Genomic DNA, 14,183 nt, shown 5'->3' with positions numbered 1-14,183 from the left:
GAAAAAGGGTCCCGCTTTTCAGGAAACATACATTTCTCATGAAGTACCATATTCAGCCTTTCCAAAAGGAATTTTTAATAATTCAATTTAATTCCTATACTATAATAATAATTCTAGTTTTAATAACTCATGTTCAAGTTTTGGCAGACAGGAAACTCGTATAATTAAATGTAGCTTTAAAATATAGTGCTCTAGGGTTTTTTTGACGTTTCATAAACAGTGAGAGTTTTATGTCAATGATGTGTTCGTAAATAGTGAACATTCATCGTTTATAGGAAGGAGAGACTGCTCATGTTGTCATACATTACTACTGTCCTACTCAGTAGGGTAATATTTGGGATGTCTCACAGTTGGTGCATGTCCATTATTACGTACAGTGATTGAAATTACATTGCTTTTTCTGCATTAAACTTATTTAGAGGATTTTATTTTGATTTTTTTTTTTTTTTGTACTGTAGGTTTAACTAAAAAACAAAACATGATTGTGATTATCCTCTGGTTAGCTCACTTGCTGTGTACCTCCATCAGTGTCTCATGGGCTAATTTCCACTCTTGTTTCCTAGCTTGCCTGTAGTAGCTTTGTACTGCTTAAGTTGGCTGTAGTCAGGCTGCCAGAGAGAAAATGAAGGATTTTTTGGCATTTTTTTTGGCCCAAATGGTATTTTCTTCATTTAGATACACAGCTCCTAGGTACATCTGTCTACCTAGGCAGGAAGCCGTCATCCAAGGATGTTGGGCTCAGGTGGCTTTGGTGCCCTTTCGTTATGTTTCAGCCTACATCAGCGTTCCTGAGATAACATTCAGGTGATTTCTCTGTGGTCAGATGAGTTGTACGTAAAGTATTCACAGAATGGCTTCCTTTGGTTTTTAGGTAGCACGAGCATTGCTGTGTGAAGTTATAATTAAGAACTGGAAAAGGGAAGAAAGTGACAGAAAAGTGTTGTTTTATTTTTCTGTTGACATAGTGGTTCACTCACTTCCGAAATAATGGAGTGACTTTAGAGTAGCTAAAGAGTAAAAATCTTACCCATTCCAGGGACTTCCACGAATTTTCAGGATGGAGTAGTACAGTTTGATTCACTTTGCCGCCGCCTGCCTTTAGCATGTTTTTTTTGGCCTGTAGTCATAGTTCAGCAGTGCGGAGGGCAAGTGTGTGATGAGTGGTTCTTGTGATTATTTAAAAAAAAAAAAAAAAAAGGGATGGGGTGGGGGATATTGCATTGGAAAAACATGATACGGCCAAAAGTGAAACTGAGAAGTGGTTCCATAAGCCCGTTCCACTTGTAAGGAGGTAACACCGTACCTTCTCCTGCTTCTTGTGGGCTTTCTTGAGCTTCCTTCCGCTGAGAGTCAGAAACCCCGTAGCGAAACGGGGAGTTTCAGTCCCGTGAGGCAGCTTTGCTTTAAAGGGCGCAGTGGTTTGAACGTGCTGTGTGAGTTCATGTTGTTTGCCCAGCTCTCTGCATTAATTCGTAACTAATATAAATGACTTCATAACTAATACAACCTTTTAAGGAGACACCGTGCAGCAAGAGGAAACATCTGACTACTGAATAGATTACTTCTCCATTGGATCAGCAGAAAATAATACATGATCAACTTTGCTAATTCACTAAAATGTTTGCTTTTCAAAATAAATTGGAAGTGAAGCAATAAACTTCTCCGAAGATACTCATTGCTGCCTCAAGGGTGGAAATTGCTGTGGTGCACAGGCAGGTTTCCTGCTCTGTATATGACTTGTTATTTTGGTTGATTCTTTCCCATCCCAGGGCGGAGGGAGAGGGAAGAAAGGAAAACAGGTCTGTAGGTATCGTCCCTTGCCACACCACCCCCGCCTCCCGCCCTCCCCATCCTCTTAAGCCTTTCAGCAGCTTAGATCCACTTTCAGTTGTGATGACATTAGAGCAAGAAGTCAGTCATGCTTCAGATAACTGGTCGTCATTTTGTTTATACTGAATTAACATGTCCAGGAATCTGTTTGGTGGGTTTTTTTAAATAAAAAGGCGCGTTGCCAGTAAGCTATGAACAACTCAAGAAGAGGTTCATCCCATTGGTGTTGGGGAGACAGATGGATCCTGCTTGACAGAAAATACCAAGCTCTTTCTGCACTGAGGAGGATAAATATTCATTGGCCCTGTTTTTTCTGGCAGTTAAGGGTTAACCGCAGAAGGAACCGAAGGATGGTGCTAAAGTTTACACTTCTGTCCTGGAAATCTTTATACAAAATGAGGAATCTTTATTAAAAAAAATGTGGGGAGGGTTGTGCAAAGGGGGGAATCGGTAATAGGGCTGTGGTGTTGGAAGGGGAGAGGCTTTTGATCGCAGCAGCTTCTGAGCTTCGCGATGCGTTTCTGTAAGTGTTGTCAGCAAGTGTTACTAGGTGTGGTTGAGACTTTGCAAGACGAGCTTTCACATTTCATCTTAAAATTCTATACTTTTTATTTCCGAATCTCCCTATTAAATATAAAAATGTAAATTAATTTGTATCTTCTAATTTGAATACAAAGTTAAGGCTTGTTCAGCCTGAAGAAGAGAAGGCTGCGAGGGGACCTAATATATACTTACAAATATCTGAATATACTGTATTAAATATCTGTATATACTTACAAATATCTGCAGGGTGGGTGTCAGGAGGATGGGGCCAAACTCTTTTCAGTAGTGCCCAGCGACAGGACAAGGGGCAACGGGCACAAACTGAAGCATGGGAAGTTCCAGCTGAACACGAGGAAGAACTTCTTCCCTCTGAGGGTGACGGAGCCCTGGAACAGGCTGCCCAGGGAGGTTGTGGAGTCTCCTTCTCTGGAGATATTCCAGCCCCGCCTGGACAAGGTCCTCTACAGCCTACTGTAGGTGACCCTGCTTCGGCAGGAGGCTTGGACTAGATGACCCACAGAGGTCCCTTCCAACCCCTACCATTCTGTGATAAGCAAATAGGATGTCTAGGCTTTAGCGAGTTTTCCTTGTTTTCTTTGCTTTAAATCAGTTCTTGATTGCAGGTAGATTGGAAGGCTGGCTCTAGGCTGGCCTAGAAATAGCTTATTTTGAGTAGGTAAAGCCATTAATAAGTTCACTTTTCCATCATACTTGCAGTGGAGTGCTATGGAGTTAAAGCCATCTATCTTGTTCAGAAAGTTGGTTGCAACAGCTAAGCTGTGGTATGTTATGTGTTATGTTTTGTTGCTCTTAAGTCTTGGTGACATCAGTGAAGATACTTCTTTCGTTGAAGTCTGTCGTGTTGCAGACGTGTAAATTGTGTGGCCTGAAGCTCTGTAGTGAAAGGGCTGGCAAAGAGGAAATCCTTTTCTTTAGTACTGTTGCAGTAAACTGCATTGTGTTTCGTTACTTTCTACCTCACAGGGTAAACATAAATATTAGTAAGTGAATAAAAGTGGTGAAATAAAGCTTTGAAGAGTTATAGCATCACTTACATGATGTGCTTTTAAGGAATGAAGACAGGAACAGATTTTAGTCTTAAAGCTTTGTCTCCTAGTGTGCCTGTATCCAATATGGAATTGCTCATTGCAGTTTTGTGATAGAGACAATGATCAGCTTTTCGATGTGAGGATGGTATCCAACCATAGGCATCTCCAAACATGCTCATCCAAAAAACTGGCACATTTATTTAAAGTACAATAAACTCTATTTCAGAGAGAGTAGCGTGAGGATGGCAACAGGGGACTTAAAGGACAGAGGAAAAATCAAACTGGTCTGTGGGATCCAAATGCTGTGTTTTGCAGCAGTGAAATGGAAAGGAGTATGTTAGTAAATATAGTTCTAGTGGGTAAAAATAACTTTCAGTATTGATCACTGTTTCCCCTAAAGCTTAACAAAAACAATCTTTGGGAGACTATTACTTGTTATTACTATTGTTGAATTTTTTTTCATACTGAAGAACCCCCTAGATAGAAAGTTTAGGAAGAACACGAATCCTGTGGTATTTCAGGGGTGAAAAAACATGTTGGTGAAGGTGCCTTGCTCTGATTCAGACTTTGAGCCTGGTTCTGAGCTTGTGCAACCAAAGCTGAGTATTTTTAGGTGCCAGTTTTGTAGGATTTTTTTTTTTGTTTTCCCCTCTGAGGAAGAATTAAAGCAAGGGTTGCAGTGTCTCAGTATAGGTTCAGAGGCGTGATGTCAAATCTTGTCCTGGGCTGAAGCTGATGGTTTCTCTCTGTCAGCCCTGTTGTGAACGGCTGTCAAGTTGTTGGGGTTGGAGCTTTGAGGGTGGGGGGGTGAGGCTGCTGGGCGCAGAGAGCTCTCCTGTGCCGCTCCACACGGCATGAGTGGGTTGGTGGTGGCAGGACGGGCTGTCTGCCCCAGGCAAAGCGTACCGGATCGTACCGAGCCAGCAACCCGAGCGATTTGCTGTAAACTGCCGTCAGTGCCGTGACTGTGCGGTGAAGGCACCTGCGTGGCTGAAGTGTGTCTAGAGGTGAATCTGCCACTTGGAGAGCAGTTCTGTTTTAATGTGCGGATGTGCTAAGGCAGCAGCGTTACATACAGTTAGCATTTAGATACTTCTAAGTCTGTTACGCTGTTAGTTGAAGAAACAGGACTGTCTGAGCTGTATTTGTTTGAAATTTTGTAGTCCGTGAGAAAGGTTTGGATATGCTTTTTAAGGAATTAGTGGGTAATAACTCTTTGACAGGCACTCCTTTTTATTCCCTTGGCAGCATGTTTTGTTTGCTATCATCATGGTTTTTTCTAACGCTCAGTTATTTTGTATGAGGTCTTTTTATCTCCCCTACTTCAGAACAAAGTACAAATTAAAGTACGGTGTATGTTTTTCAAAACCGTAAGAAAAGGTGTATTGGTATACCAGTCACCAAATCTGTCTTTAAAAACACTTTTTCAGGTTTAACAAAGCCATTTAATTAGACCAAATTTCATGTAGAAGTCTTCAGAGTTTGTTTAAACAGAACTGTTTCAGGAGTTAACATTTTTGTTTTCCATAACTTCGTATTCAGCAGAAATTTTTGTTCCCTGATTTTAAAAATTGCTTTGCTTATCTGTCTCTTGAAGCTCTGCTGTTTGATGAGTGACAGTAATACTATTAAGACTTTTCTGTTTGAAAGCTGCGTTATGCTTGAAGGCTTTTTGTAGTAAAGTGAGTACTAACACCTATTGTCAGATTTTCCTTGGGAACTCTTTGTGTGCTTACTAGCAGTGTTACAAAACCCGAGACTATGAATTACTCATCTGCACTGTTTAATGGGCTGTGGAGCCAAAAGATGTTTTGAATGTTGGTTGTCGCGTGTCCTTCTTCACTACTTTTTCTGAAAATTAGGCCCTCCTTACCCATTCATTACTCTCGCCACTGTGGACTAGGGTGGCTTCTCTACAAGCTATTTAATCCCATTTTAGAAGGGTGTCAGGGTTTGTTTTACGTGAAGGGTGTGGTGGGGAACTGTGAGTTGGTCAGCTTCAGCTGGTTGGCTGTGTAAGGAACGCATCCCCGGCAGATTTGTCGATGGTCCTGCGTTAGGAGGGGTGGTTGGCTTGCCAGCAGCGGAGCAGCAGTCTCTGCGGATGCCGAGAAGCTTGAGGGCTGGCCTAGGTGAAACGTGGTGGAGCTGAGTTAGAAGTGCTCAAGTCCTGTACCTGGGGCAGAATCCTAACGCTGCGCATCGATGCGGGCAGGGAGCTGCCTGGCTGAGGAGCGGCGCTGGTGGAAAGGCAGGGCCCGGCAGTGGGCCACCGGCGCGCGCACGCTGTGTGACCACGGCGCGCTGCAGACTGGGCTGTGTTGGGAGGAGGGCGGCTGCCAGGTGGGCAAGTTGTGATGCTCCTTCACTTGTCGGTGGTGAGGGTGCTCGTTCCTGTTACTCTGCTTTTTCCAGATTTCTCAGAGGTGTTGAGAAACTGGAGGATAGTCTGTCAGTGGGCTGCCAGGGTGGCTAAAAGCTTAGACTGTAGCTATTCTGAGGAGAGGGTGAGGGAACTAACTGCTCTTCCTACTTCTGGCAGAAGAGGGGTAGTACATCACTGAACCAGGTTATCTAGAGGTGTTGTAGAAACTGCAGGTTTTCAGGAGTTGAAAAAGTCACAGCTGACCTATCTAGTGTTGGAGGTAATCATCTTCAAGTAGGAGTCGGACAGGTAACCTCACCAAGTCCTTCCTAACAGAACTTCTGTGGAATTCCTGTGTACTGTGATGTTAACTGTTAGAAGACAACTCTAGGGACATCAGTTGATAGCAGCACAGTAGTGAAACAGATTTTATTTTAGTTGAACGACCTACTCAGCACTGTGAGGCTCTCCAAGACACATTTTAATGGTGAAGTGACAGATTTATTCAGTTTGTAGTAACTCAAGCAGATCACACCAGATATTTGATTGCATGCTTGTCTTAATTCTAATAGAATTCAGTTGGGAGCCTGATAGTTTGATTTAATGTTGTTTCATCTGCTACAGGAGATTCCCCAAGCTGCTCTCCCAGTCACTGATTTGTTATGTTCTAATTCTGCAGGAATTGCATTATTTGCGTTTCTGCAAGATCTTAATATTTAAGAGGGTGTAATTTATTAAGTATCATTTACGTATTTTTAAAGATTTGCTTTCATTCACCTGTTTTTAAACAATGTTCTGTAGAATTAAAGAGGAAGAAGTCTTGTTCCTGAGAGAATGTACCAAGTGTGTAGCACAGAATCTCTGGGTGCAGGACTGCTACGTGTGCCAGACGGCATGGCAGTCGTGTTACCGAACCCCTGGCTGGTTCTCCCGTTGGTGGTGGTGGTGATGCCTGGCCTCCCGTGAGGCAGGATGGTCACTGGTGATGATAGTGGGGAGGGCTGCCCCAGAAAACCAAAGGAGGAGAGGGAATAGCAAAGTCTTTTTTTTAATTTTTTTTTTTTATTTTTTTTTTTTTTTCTGTTGATAACAAATACTCTTTCCAGCAGCCAGGTGTGCGGGAATGGCTAGAGGAGAACTGTAGCCCCTGGAATAGGCAAAGCAAGGTTGTGTAAATCTGTGATGGAGCTGAGCTTCAATTTCAGGTTGATACTCTGCTGTGTCATCTTCTCTCCCCTCGAATTTTGGAAGGTGGAGGCAAGAATGCTGCGGTGGGGGAGAACAGTGAAAGGACAGCAAAACTTCCAGGCTCCTGGTTCCACTAGAGACTAGTAGTTAATCTTCTGGGAGACTGCAGTTTGCTTGGTTTATGCTCAGCTTACACAGATGGAGAACTCATGACTTAACTTTCCCAAGCAAACGGCTGTGGTGATTTTGGATCTCATCCTGGTGAAGGCCACCACTCGCCCTCTTTGCTGGGCACACCGAAGGCAGCCTGTGCCAACTTGGAGTCTTAGCATGAGGCGGTTTTGTCATGGTTTAACTGCGTAGACTGCACTGGAGGGTCTGAAGCACGCACATACCCGGTGTAGCTGCTGGCCTCTGGCTCCAGGAGCGGGGCAGCGAGCGGGGAAGCACGCGGAATCATCCCATCGTCTGCCAGGCTGGCTCCTCTTGTCGCTGGTCGGTTCGTGTCGGTTCGTGTCGGGTGTTCTGCAGGCTGCGCTGAGATAATGCATTGACAGTAGCATCAGTTGGAATACTGCAGTTCTACTGGCTGTGTATATGGGTATTCATGAATAATCTTTAAAAGTTACAGGTTAGTGCTAACTTGTAGTAGTAGATGCGTTTTGCTGAGTTAACTAACAAAATTATGTGTGAAAAAAAATCTTTGTAAACTGATACATTTATTGTGATCTTTATTTCACTTGAAATGATTCTGTAGCAATGGTGACTCCTGTCCTGCAAGAATAAAATGACGTGATACCTGTTTAGGGAGTCCGTGGTTTTCCAGGGGTTGCTCTCTCTCTTGCTCCTAACTAGCTGAAGTTCTAAAGAAAGCAAGCGGGTGAGAATTGCTGGGTAGACAGGAATGATGAAATTAGCTATCCTTTTGATTTCAATTGGTTCCTTATAATACTTTAAAGGACTTCATTTTGCATTTGTTAACTGATCTTGCATAAATTTCTCTTATGACAGCTTTTGATGGGTTTGGCGTCTACCAGCCCTAATTTGCTGCTCAGGTTATTTTGTGTAGTTTGGATGTTTGACTTTTTCCCAGTCTGATAGAAGGTGTGTGCTGTTGTCTGAGCAAAGGGTTCTTTTCATCTGTTTGTTCTGCCTTGCATTCACTGGAGCTGTAAGATTCCTGTCAGTTAGGAACCCCACGATATACTAAATAATGGAGAACACATCTTCTCCTGTCACTAAGCTGGAAGCAAGCATCCTGCTGTCCTCTGAAACACATTAAAGCCCCAACTCTTTTATCTGGGTCTCCTGTAGAACACCAGGAAAACAGTAGGAGAAAAGGATGACTGCCTTTGTGTGTGCTTCTGTATACTGACACCCAAATAAACAAACTCTTAAATTTTCCTCTTGCAGGAACATCATTTGCAACGGGCTATCTCAGCGCAACAAGTTTTCAGAGAAAAGAAAGAGAGCATGGTTATCCCAGTCCCCGAAGCGGAGAGCAATGTCAACTATTACAATCGTTTGTATAAAGGAGAGTTTAAGCAACCAAAGCAGTTCATTCACATTCAGCGTAAGTTAACAAATGTTGCTTTTGTCTGTCTGTCCTGTCCTCCCCCCACCCCCCGTTTTATTTAAGTTGAGTAGTCCTCAAACAATCTTGAGGACTAAGTTGCTAGAATATACAGAAAGTGGGAGGACTCAGAAATCCAAGGGGGATTTATATAGGTAAATTCCAGTATCTCTTCTCAACTTGTGGAACAATTGAAGGTTGAAGGTGAACGTGAGGTTTTTCCTGCTGTATTTGTTTATGGGCTCTGTGCTCATACTGCATATCCATGTACAGTAGCTGACAAGCCTTATCCTGTCTTGTCAGTCATCCAGTATTGTTGATCGAGCCATTCATATCCCCCCCCCACCCTTCCCAGTTGTGAAGAATATCTGAACTAGCGTAGCTGCCTCCTAGTTGCTTATGCTGATGCAGGGAGTGGAAGAGGGGTTGTCTTGCCTGCCAAATGAGTCTGGAATGCCTGTTACCTCGGAAGTTCTATATAAATGGAGATCAATAAAATGGAAGAGTGTTTGTAATGAAATCAGCCTTCATTCTGCTGATTGTAACAGAGTTCTTGAAGATTCGGTTTCACCTGTGCTAGCGGTGGAGTTCAAGCTATTCACTATAGCATGGATGAATTCCGGGCAATGGGTAACAGTTATTTTTCTCTTGAGTTTTGCTAAAACTGTATAGAGTTCCATTTCTGCAGGGAACTCTGGGCTTATTTTATAGACAAAAAGGAAGTAGTCTTTTGTATGAGTTTACCTCCCTATGTCTTAAATGGTCTAATTGATGAGTCTAAAGTTGTAGTTAATTATAGTGGTCTCTGGAGTAATTTTAACATTTGTTCCGGTTGATGTTGTATTGACAAGTGACATACATTTATAGTTCAGTTGTTCCTTGGCACACAAACCGTGTTTGTCCTTTGCAGCATGTGGTTCTAGGGGGTTATTTTGTGACATGGACTTCTCCCAGGAGTTATCTTCAGAGCAAAACCTCAGATTCCGTTATCACGGTGGCTTGTCAGTCCTTATAGTACAGCACAAATTCAGTCCTGGGTCTCGGCAGAGAATACTTCCCTCATCACCGGTTCACGGGTTTATTTTTTTAGTTGTGTTGGGAAGACTGTTGACAGGGGTGTGCTAAAGCACCTTGAGCAGAGCTGTGGTCCTCAGTTGTTAGTTTGGGGGGTTGTGCAGACAGTATGGATTTTACTGCACTGCCTCTTGCCAGGCAGAGTGTGTTGATAATCTGCTCCTCTCACGCTTTTTTTCCAACTGTTGTTTTGCATGTAGATTTGAGCAGAGAAAGCATTTTGTTTGTGTGTCTGCTGCTTGTAGACATAACTGAAATGGAAGTTAGGCGAAGATTCTTAAGCCCAAACCCAGCTGTGTATTGAGATCCTTGTATCATTTCTCACCAGTGTGGTGAAGTCTCCTGTTTTTTTGATGTATTTACAAAATAGGAGATATTTGGAAATAAAGTGCTCGGGATCCTCTGTGGCACAGTAGAGATCATCCTGGTAATGTGAGAAATGAGCTAAAGGAATGTAATTGTTTCTCTCCTTAACAGAAGAAACAAACCTGCAAGCAAGGCAGGTTGGACTAACTGAAATCAAGCTGCTGAATGAGGAATGTATTTTATTCTTTTCTTTGTTGGACATTGCCAGAAACACTGTAAATATTGCTGATAAACATGTCTTAAAGTGTTACATTTCCTATGCCAAAATGTTCTTTGTCTTGTTGAGATTCACAGTCTTTCTGGACAGAATTACAGAAGGTATTTGAGCTGAAGATAAACATCAGACACTGCTCCAAGATAATTTTTCCCACATATTCTGGTTGGAGTAGGTGTGATGCAAGGCAGCTTTATGCTACATAAACTGCTTAGAAATTCTTTTTTAATGCTAGAAACACAAAGAGCAACAATACTTACTTTGGCCAGGGAAGTTATGTAAACTGATAGATGCCAAGAGGCCACGTACTGTAATCTGTACTTACTGGTGGTTATTTGTAGCAAATTATCTTTTGCTGTTCATCTGGCAGCCAAGGATTTTAGTATTTTTAACTTTGCCGGTGTAATTCTTTGCTTGGAACCACCAGGCTAAATAAAAGTTAATTTCTTTGAGGCATGGAATTAATGGCATTCATGAATAAGCATGGTTGCAGGTATTAGTTGACCTAGGTAGCACCAACTCAGGTGACTTTGAACTGAGTATAAAACAAAAGCCTTGAACTATTATAATTATTCCAATATGCTTAAGAATTTTCCAAGCATGTTTGTGGTTTCAGTAACATGGAAGTGTATTGTAAGTTATTAATATGCATCAAAGATAATAAGTTAATACACTTGTGCCTAGGCTAGAATTATAGCTAAGTGGATGTAAGAAAATTAGTGTCCCTAACAGAAACAGTAAAAATGGAGCAAAAAATTAATTGTTTATATATATATATACATATTTTAGCTATGTGTAAAATACCAAACTAATGCTTTATCCTAAGTAAAGCAGCCAGATAGTTCAAATACAGGTCAAAGAACCTTCATTAAGTTGTGTGGGATGAACTCTAGTTGCTCTTTTTAAATTAAAAAAAAAAAAAAACGAAGCATGCATTTCACATAATTGAGAATTGCCCATTTTTTATTCATTGTGTGTTCCCCGTGTTTAGAGGATGCTGTAGCGGGATCGGTTCGGGCTGTGTTTGCAGCCTGCGTATGGTATTTGCATGATTCCTCCCCAACCGAGGTACGTGGGAGCGGGTGGGGAGTGCTGGAAGCTCTGTTCCAGGCAGGTCCTACAGGCTTGCCGTTGAGCTGGTGTTTTGCTGCTTTATTACCACTTTGGATAGAATTACCATGATGTGGTTCTTCATTTGCTCCTGGTAAACATAGATGTGTCTGCTGCCATCGGGATCGACACTGCCCATTCCTTTCTTCCTGCCAGCACCTTTCTGGTGGCAGTTGTGTTCGCGGGTGAGCTCACTCAGGGAAGGCATCTGGCAGAAAGCTTATCTTTCCTTTGGTGGTTTGGTGAGCCTCCATATTTATCCGTTTTCTGTCTGGCCTCATTGCATGATTGCTGGTGTTGGCACAAGCGAGGTGGTAGGAAGGTGGCTTGCTGGTGAGGGAAGCTGGTGGAACTGCTTGTTTCAGTGGTATCTCACACCTGTGTCAGCTGAAAATGACTGTGGAACCACAGCCTTAATTTAGTTAGCTAAATGAAATGAATTTAGTTAAGTTAAACCCAATTGAATGTAACTTTAAAAAAAAAAATGCATTTCTGTAAGTTAGTGCAAACTTGGTTCCTAGGGGAGCTCAGGTAAACAAAAGCAAATCCCTTGGACAGGTACCGCCATCGGGAGCGGTGAGAGTGGCAGAGGGTGTCACTGGGATGTTGGTTTTGCAACAGTAATTAGCAAGCCAACAAGTTCTGAGCGTTCGTACGAGGAAAGGTAGGATCGCCGGGGCCCTGTCCGACAGCGCACTGCAGAAACACGCCGTGTGGAGAAGCGCAGAAGTTTTGGAGTAGGAAAGCTAGGTTCATCAGTCAGTCACAGGAATCTCTCGGGAATTACCAGGAGGAAGGGATATAGGTGATCCATTTTTTAACTACATAAACTGGCAGATTTGTTCTTAAAATGCTAACTAGCAGCAGGTCATCTGAAGCACAGGGCTTTCTGTGGCCGGGTCTGGGTCTTCACTAGTTCTTGCAGGCGTGGATGAACAGTTCTTCTGTTGCCATGGCAGGGGCAAACACAGAGCATGGTGATGGATAGTTACATCACCCAGCACAGAAACCACCCGTGTCTTGTGGTGGCTTTTGAAGCCAGCAAGCTGCTGTACTAGAGGCCAACTCCCGGCTGAAAAATGGCTTGTTCTGGAACCAGTACAGTTCACCCAGCGCTTGGGAAAAGAAGAAAACTGATGATTAAGGATGTCACTGAAGGTATGTTTCAAAGAGCGGTGATAGACTTCAGGGAAAGAGGACACTTCCATGAGTGTCCCAGAGCTGTGGCAAGCCAGTTTAGGGTTGATTAACTCCGTCTGGTTGCACGCAGCAGTTAAAGGACGACTGATAGCCGTGTGTTTCCTGAGACTCACAGACCTCCACAGGCTGCTGAGACTTTGTGGCCTTCCTGTCTGCATCGAAACGGGAGGTGGAATGCAAGTTCTGCTTCCATTGCTTCAGTGTCGTTAACCTGCGGCCTCCGTGTCAACCCCCGTGCTTTGAAAGTGAGCTGTATGGGTAACTACAGGTCGTGACAAACAGTGTGAGAAACGCTGCTAGCAAAATTAAAGCATTGCTAGAAGGTGTGAAAAGCAGGGTATGTGACAAGGGCTACTGTTGTTAGCACAGTACAAATGTCTTTGTTGTAGAAGAAAATGAGACTAGACTTAGTCGATGTAACTTGTTCCTGGCAACTACGTGTTGGATACCTTTTGTCTTGTCACTTTGATTATTTGTCAAAATATTTTTGTAGAGCTGAAATTCAGGATGTAGTTTTGTTTCGTTTTATTGGGTTTTTTTTAGAATGAGAATTTTTTTCCAGTTTTTCAGCACTTAGTTTGTTATTCCTGAATTCTCAAAATGACTGCTAATTTTTATTGGAAAATGATTAGTCCTGTGTATGAAGGTGGGTGGACCTGAGATGTTACTTAGCCTGTGGTTCACAGCAGCAGATGAACCAACGTAACCACCAGAAGGGGAGGTTCCACTTCTCTTCCCTGTTTGTCTTCTGGTCGCATACGCCCCTCTGTGTCTTGAGCTGGTCCTGGTGCTTTAGGGTCGCATTAGAAGCTGGCAGTGCGGCAATCTGCCTTCTCTGTGTGAGATGGAGAGGTCGCCTTCTTACCACTGATGTTCATAGTGTGTTCCTGAGGATGGTTGGTTGTTTAAGTTGCTTGTCGATGAAACAGTTGGGCTTTTTCTTTTCAGCTTGCTAGTCTTAGTGCCTCCTGCTAGTTGCATCTCACTCGAGCCTGTCTGATTTTGTTCAGGAAGGTGTATGGTTCAAGAACTTTCCACGATGACTCTTTCCTCTTTGTGGAAATGAAGGCAAGCTTACTGGGACTGCGTACCAGTTATGGATGAACAGTGTCATGCCTTCCTGCCAGAGAGGTCCTCCGGCTCAGTGGTATTCTGGTTTAGAAACACTGGCTTGAAATATTGTGTTCACAGGGGATTATGCAGTTACCTACTGACAGGCAATAGGTTGACATCTTTTTGGGTGCCAGATCAACATCTGTCTGAGGGTAAACAATCAGTGCCTCTTCTGGACGTTAATGGATTTCTGTGCATTCTCACATCACCTGTGAGAACGTGGTTAAACACCAGGGTCTTGGAGTAGAGACCTGCTTGATTGTTAGGAGAGCTCTTCCAAAATGATGGGAGTATCTGGTCTAGAAAATTTTGGCCACCTCCCTTGTGCAGAGTTGTGTGAATGTGATTTCACAGTGTGCGTTAGGACTGGACTAGTTTGTAGGCTCTGGGGATGGCCTTGGGGCGGAGGAAACTTTTGCAATTTCCTTTCTGGTGCAAGTGGCAGTTTATGCTTAAGAGGTCGTTGAATTACAGATTGTAGCAGAGGGAAGTGCAATATCGGGCATCATTCTGTAGGAGCAAAAATATGGACTGCCAAGGTTGGACTTGGCTGAGAGG

The 14,183-nt window shown here is 43.1% G+C and overlaps 1 protein-coding gene across 1 annotated transcript in view; it reads left to right on the top strand.

Moving 5' to 3' along the window:
- Window positions 1-14,183, top strand: part of EPC2 (enhancer of polycomb 2) — a 51,641-nt gene that overhangs the window by 10,423 nt on the left and 27,035 nt on the right. Inside the window, exon 2 of the mRNA XM_075430806.1 lies at window positions 8,389-8,548. Within this exon, the coding sequence (XP_075286921.1) occupies window positions 8,389-8,548 (160 nt within the window). The remainder of the gene's footprint in view (window positions 1-8,388; window positions 8,549-14,183) is intronic.

This window comes from Opisthocomus hoazin, chromosome 9 (genome assembly GCF_030867145.1).
Source record: "Opisthocomus hoazin isolate bOpiHoa1 chromosome 9, bOpiHoa1.hap1, whole genome shotgun sequence".
Taxonomy (NCBI): Eukaryota; Metazoa; Chordata; class Aves; order Opisthocomiformes; family Opisthocomidae; genus Opisthocomus; species Opisthocomus hoazin.
The sequence above is the reverse complement of the archived record's forward strand: the minus strand, read 5'-3'. Positions and strand labels throughout refer to the sequence as shown.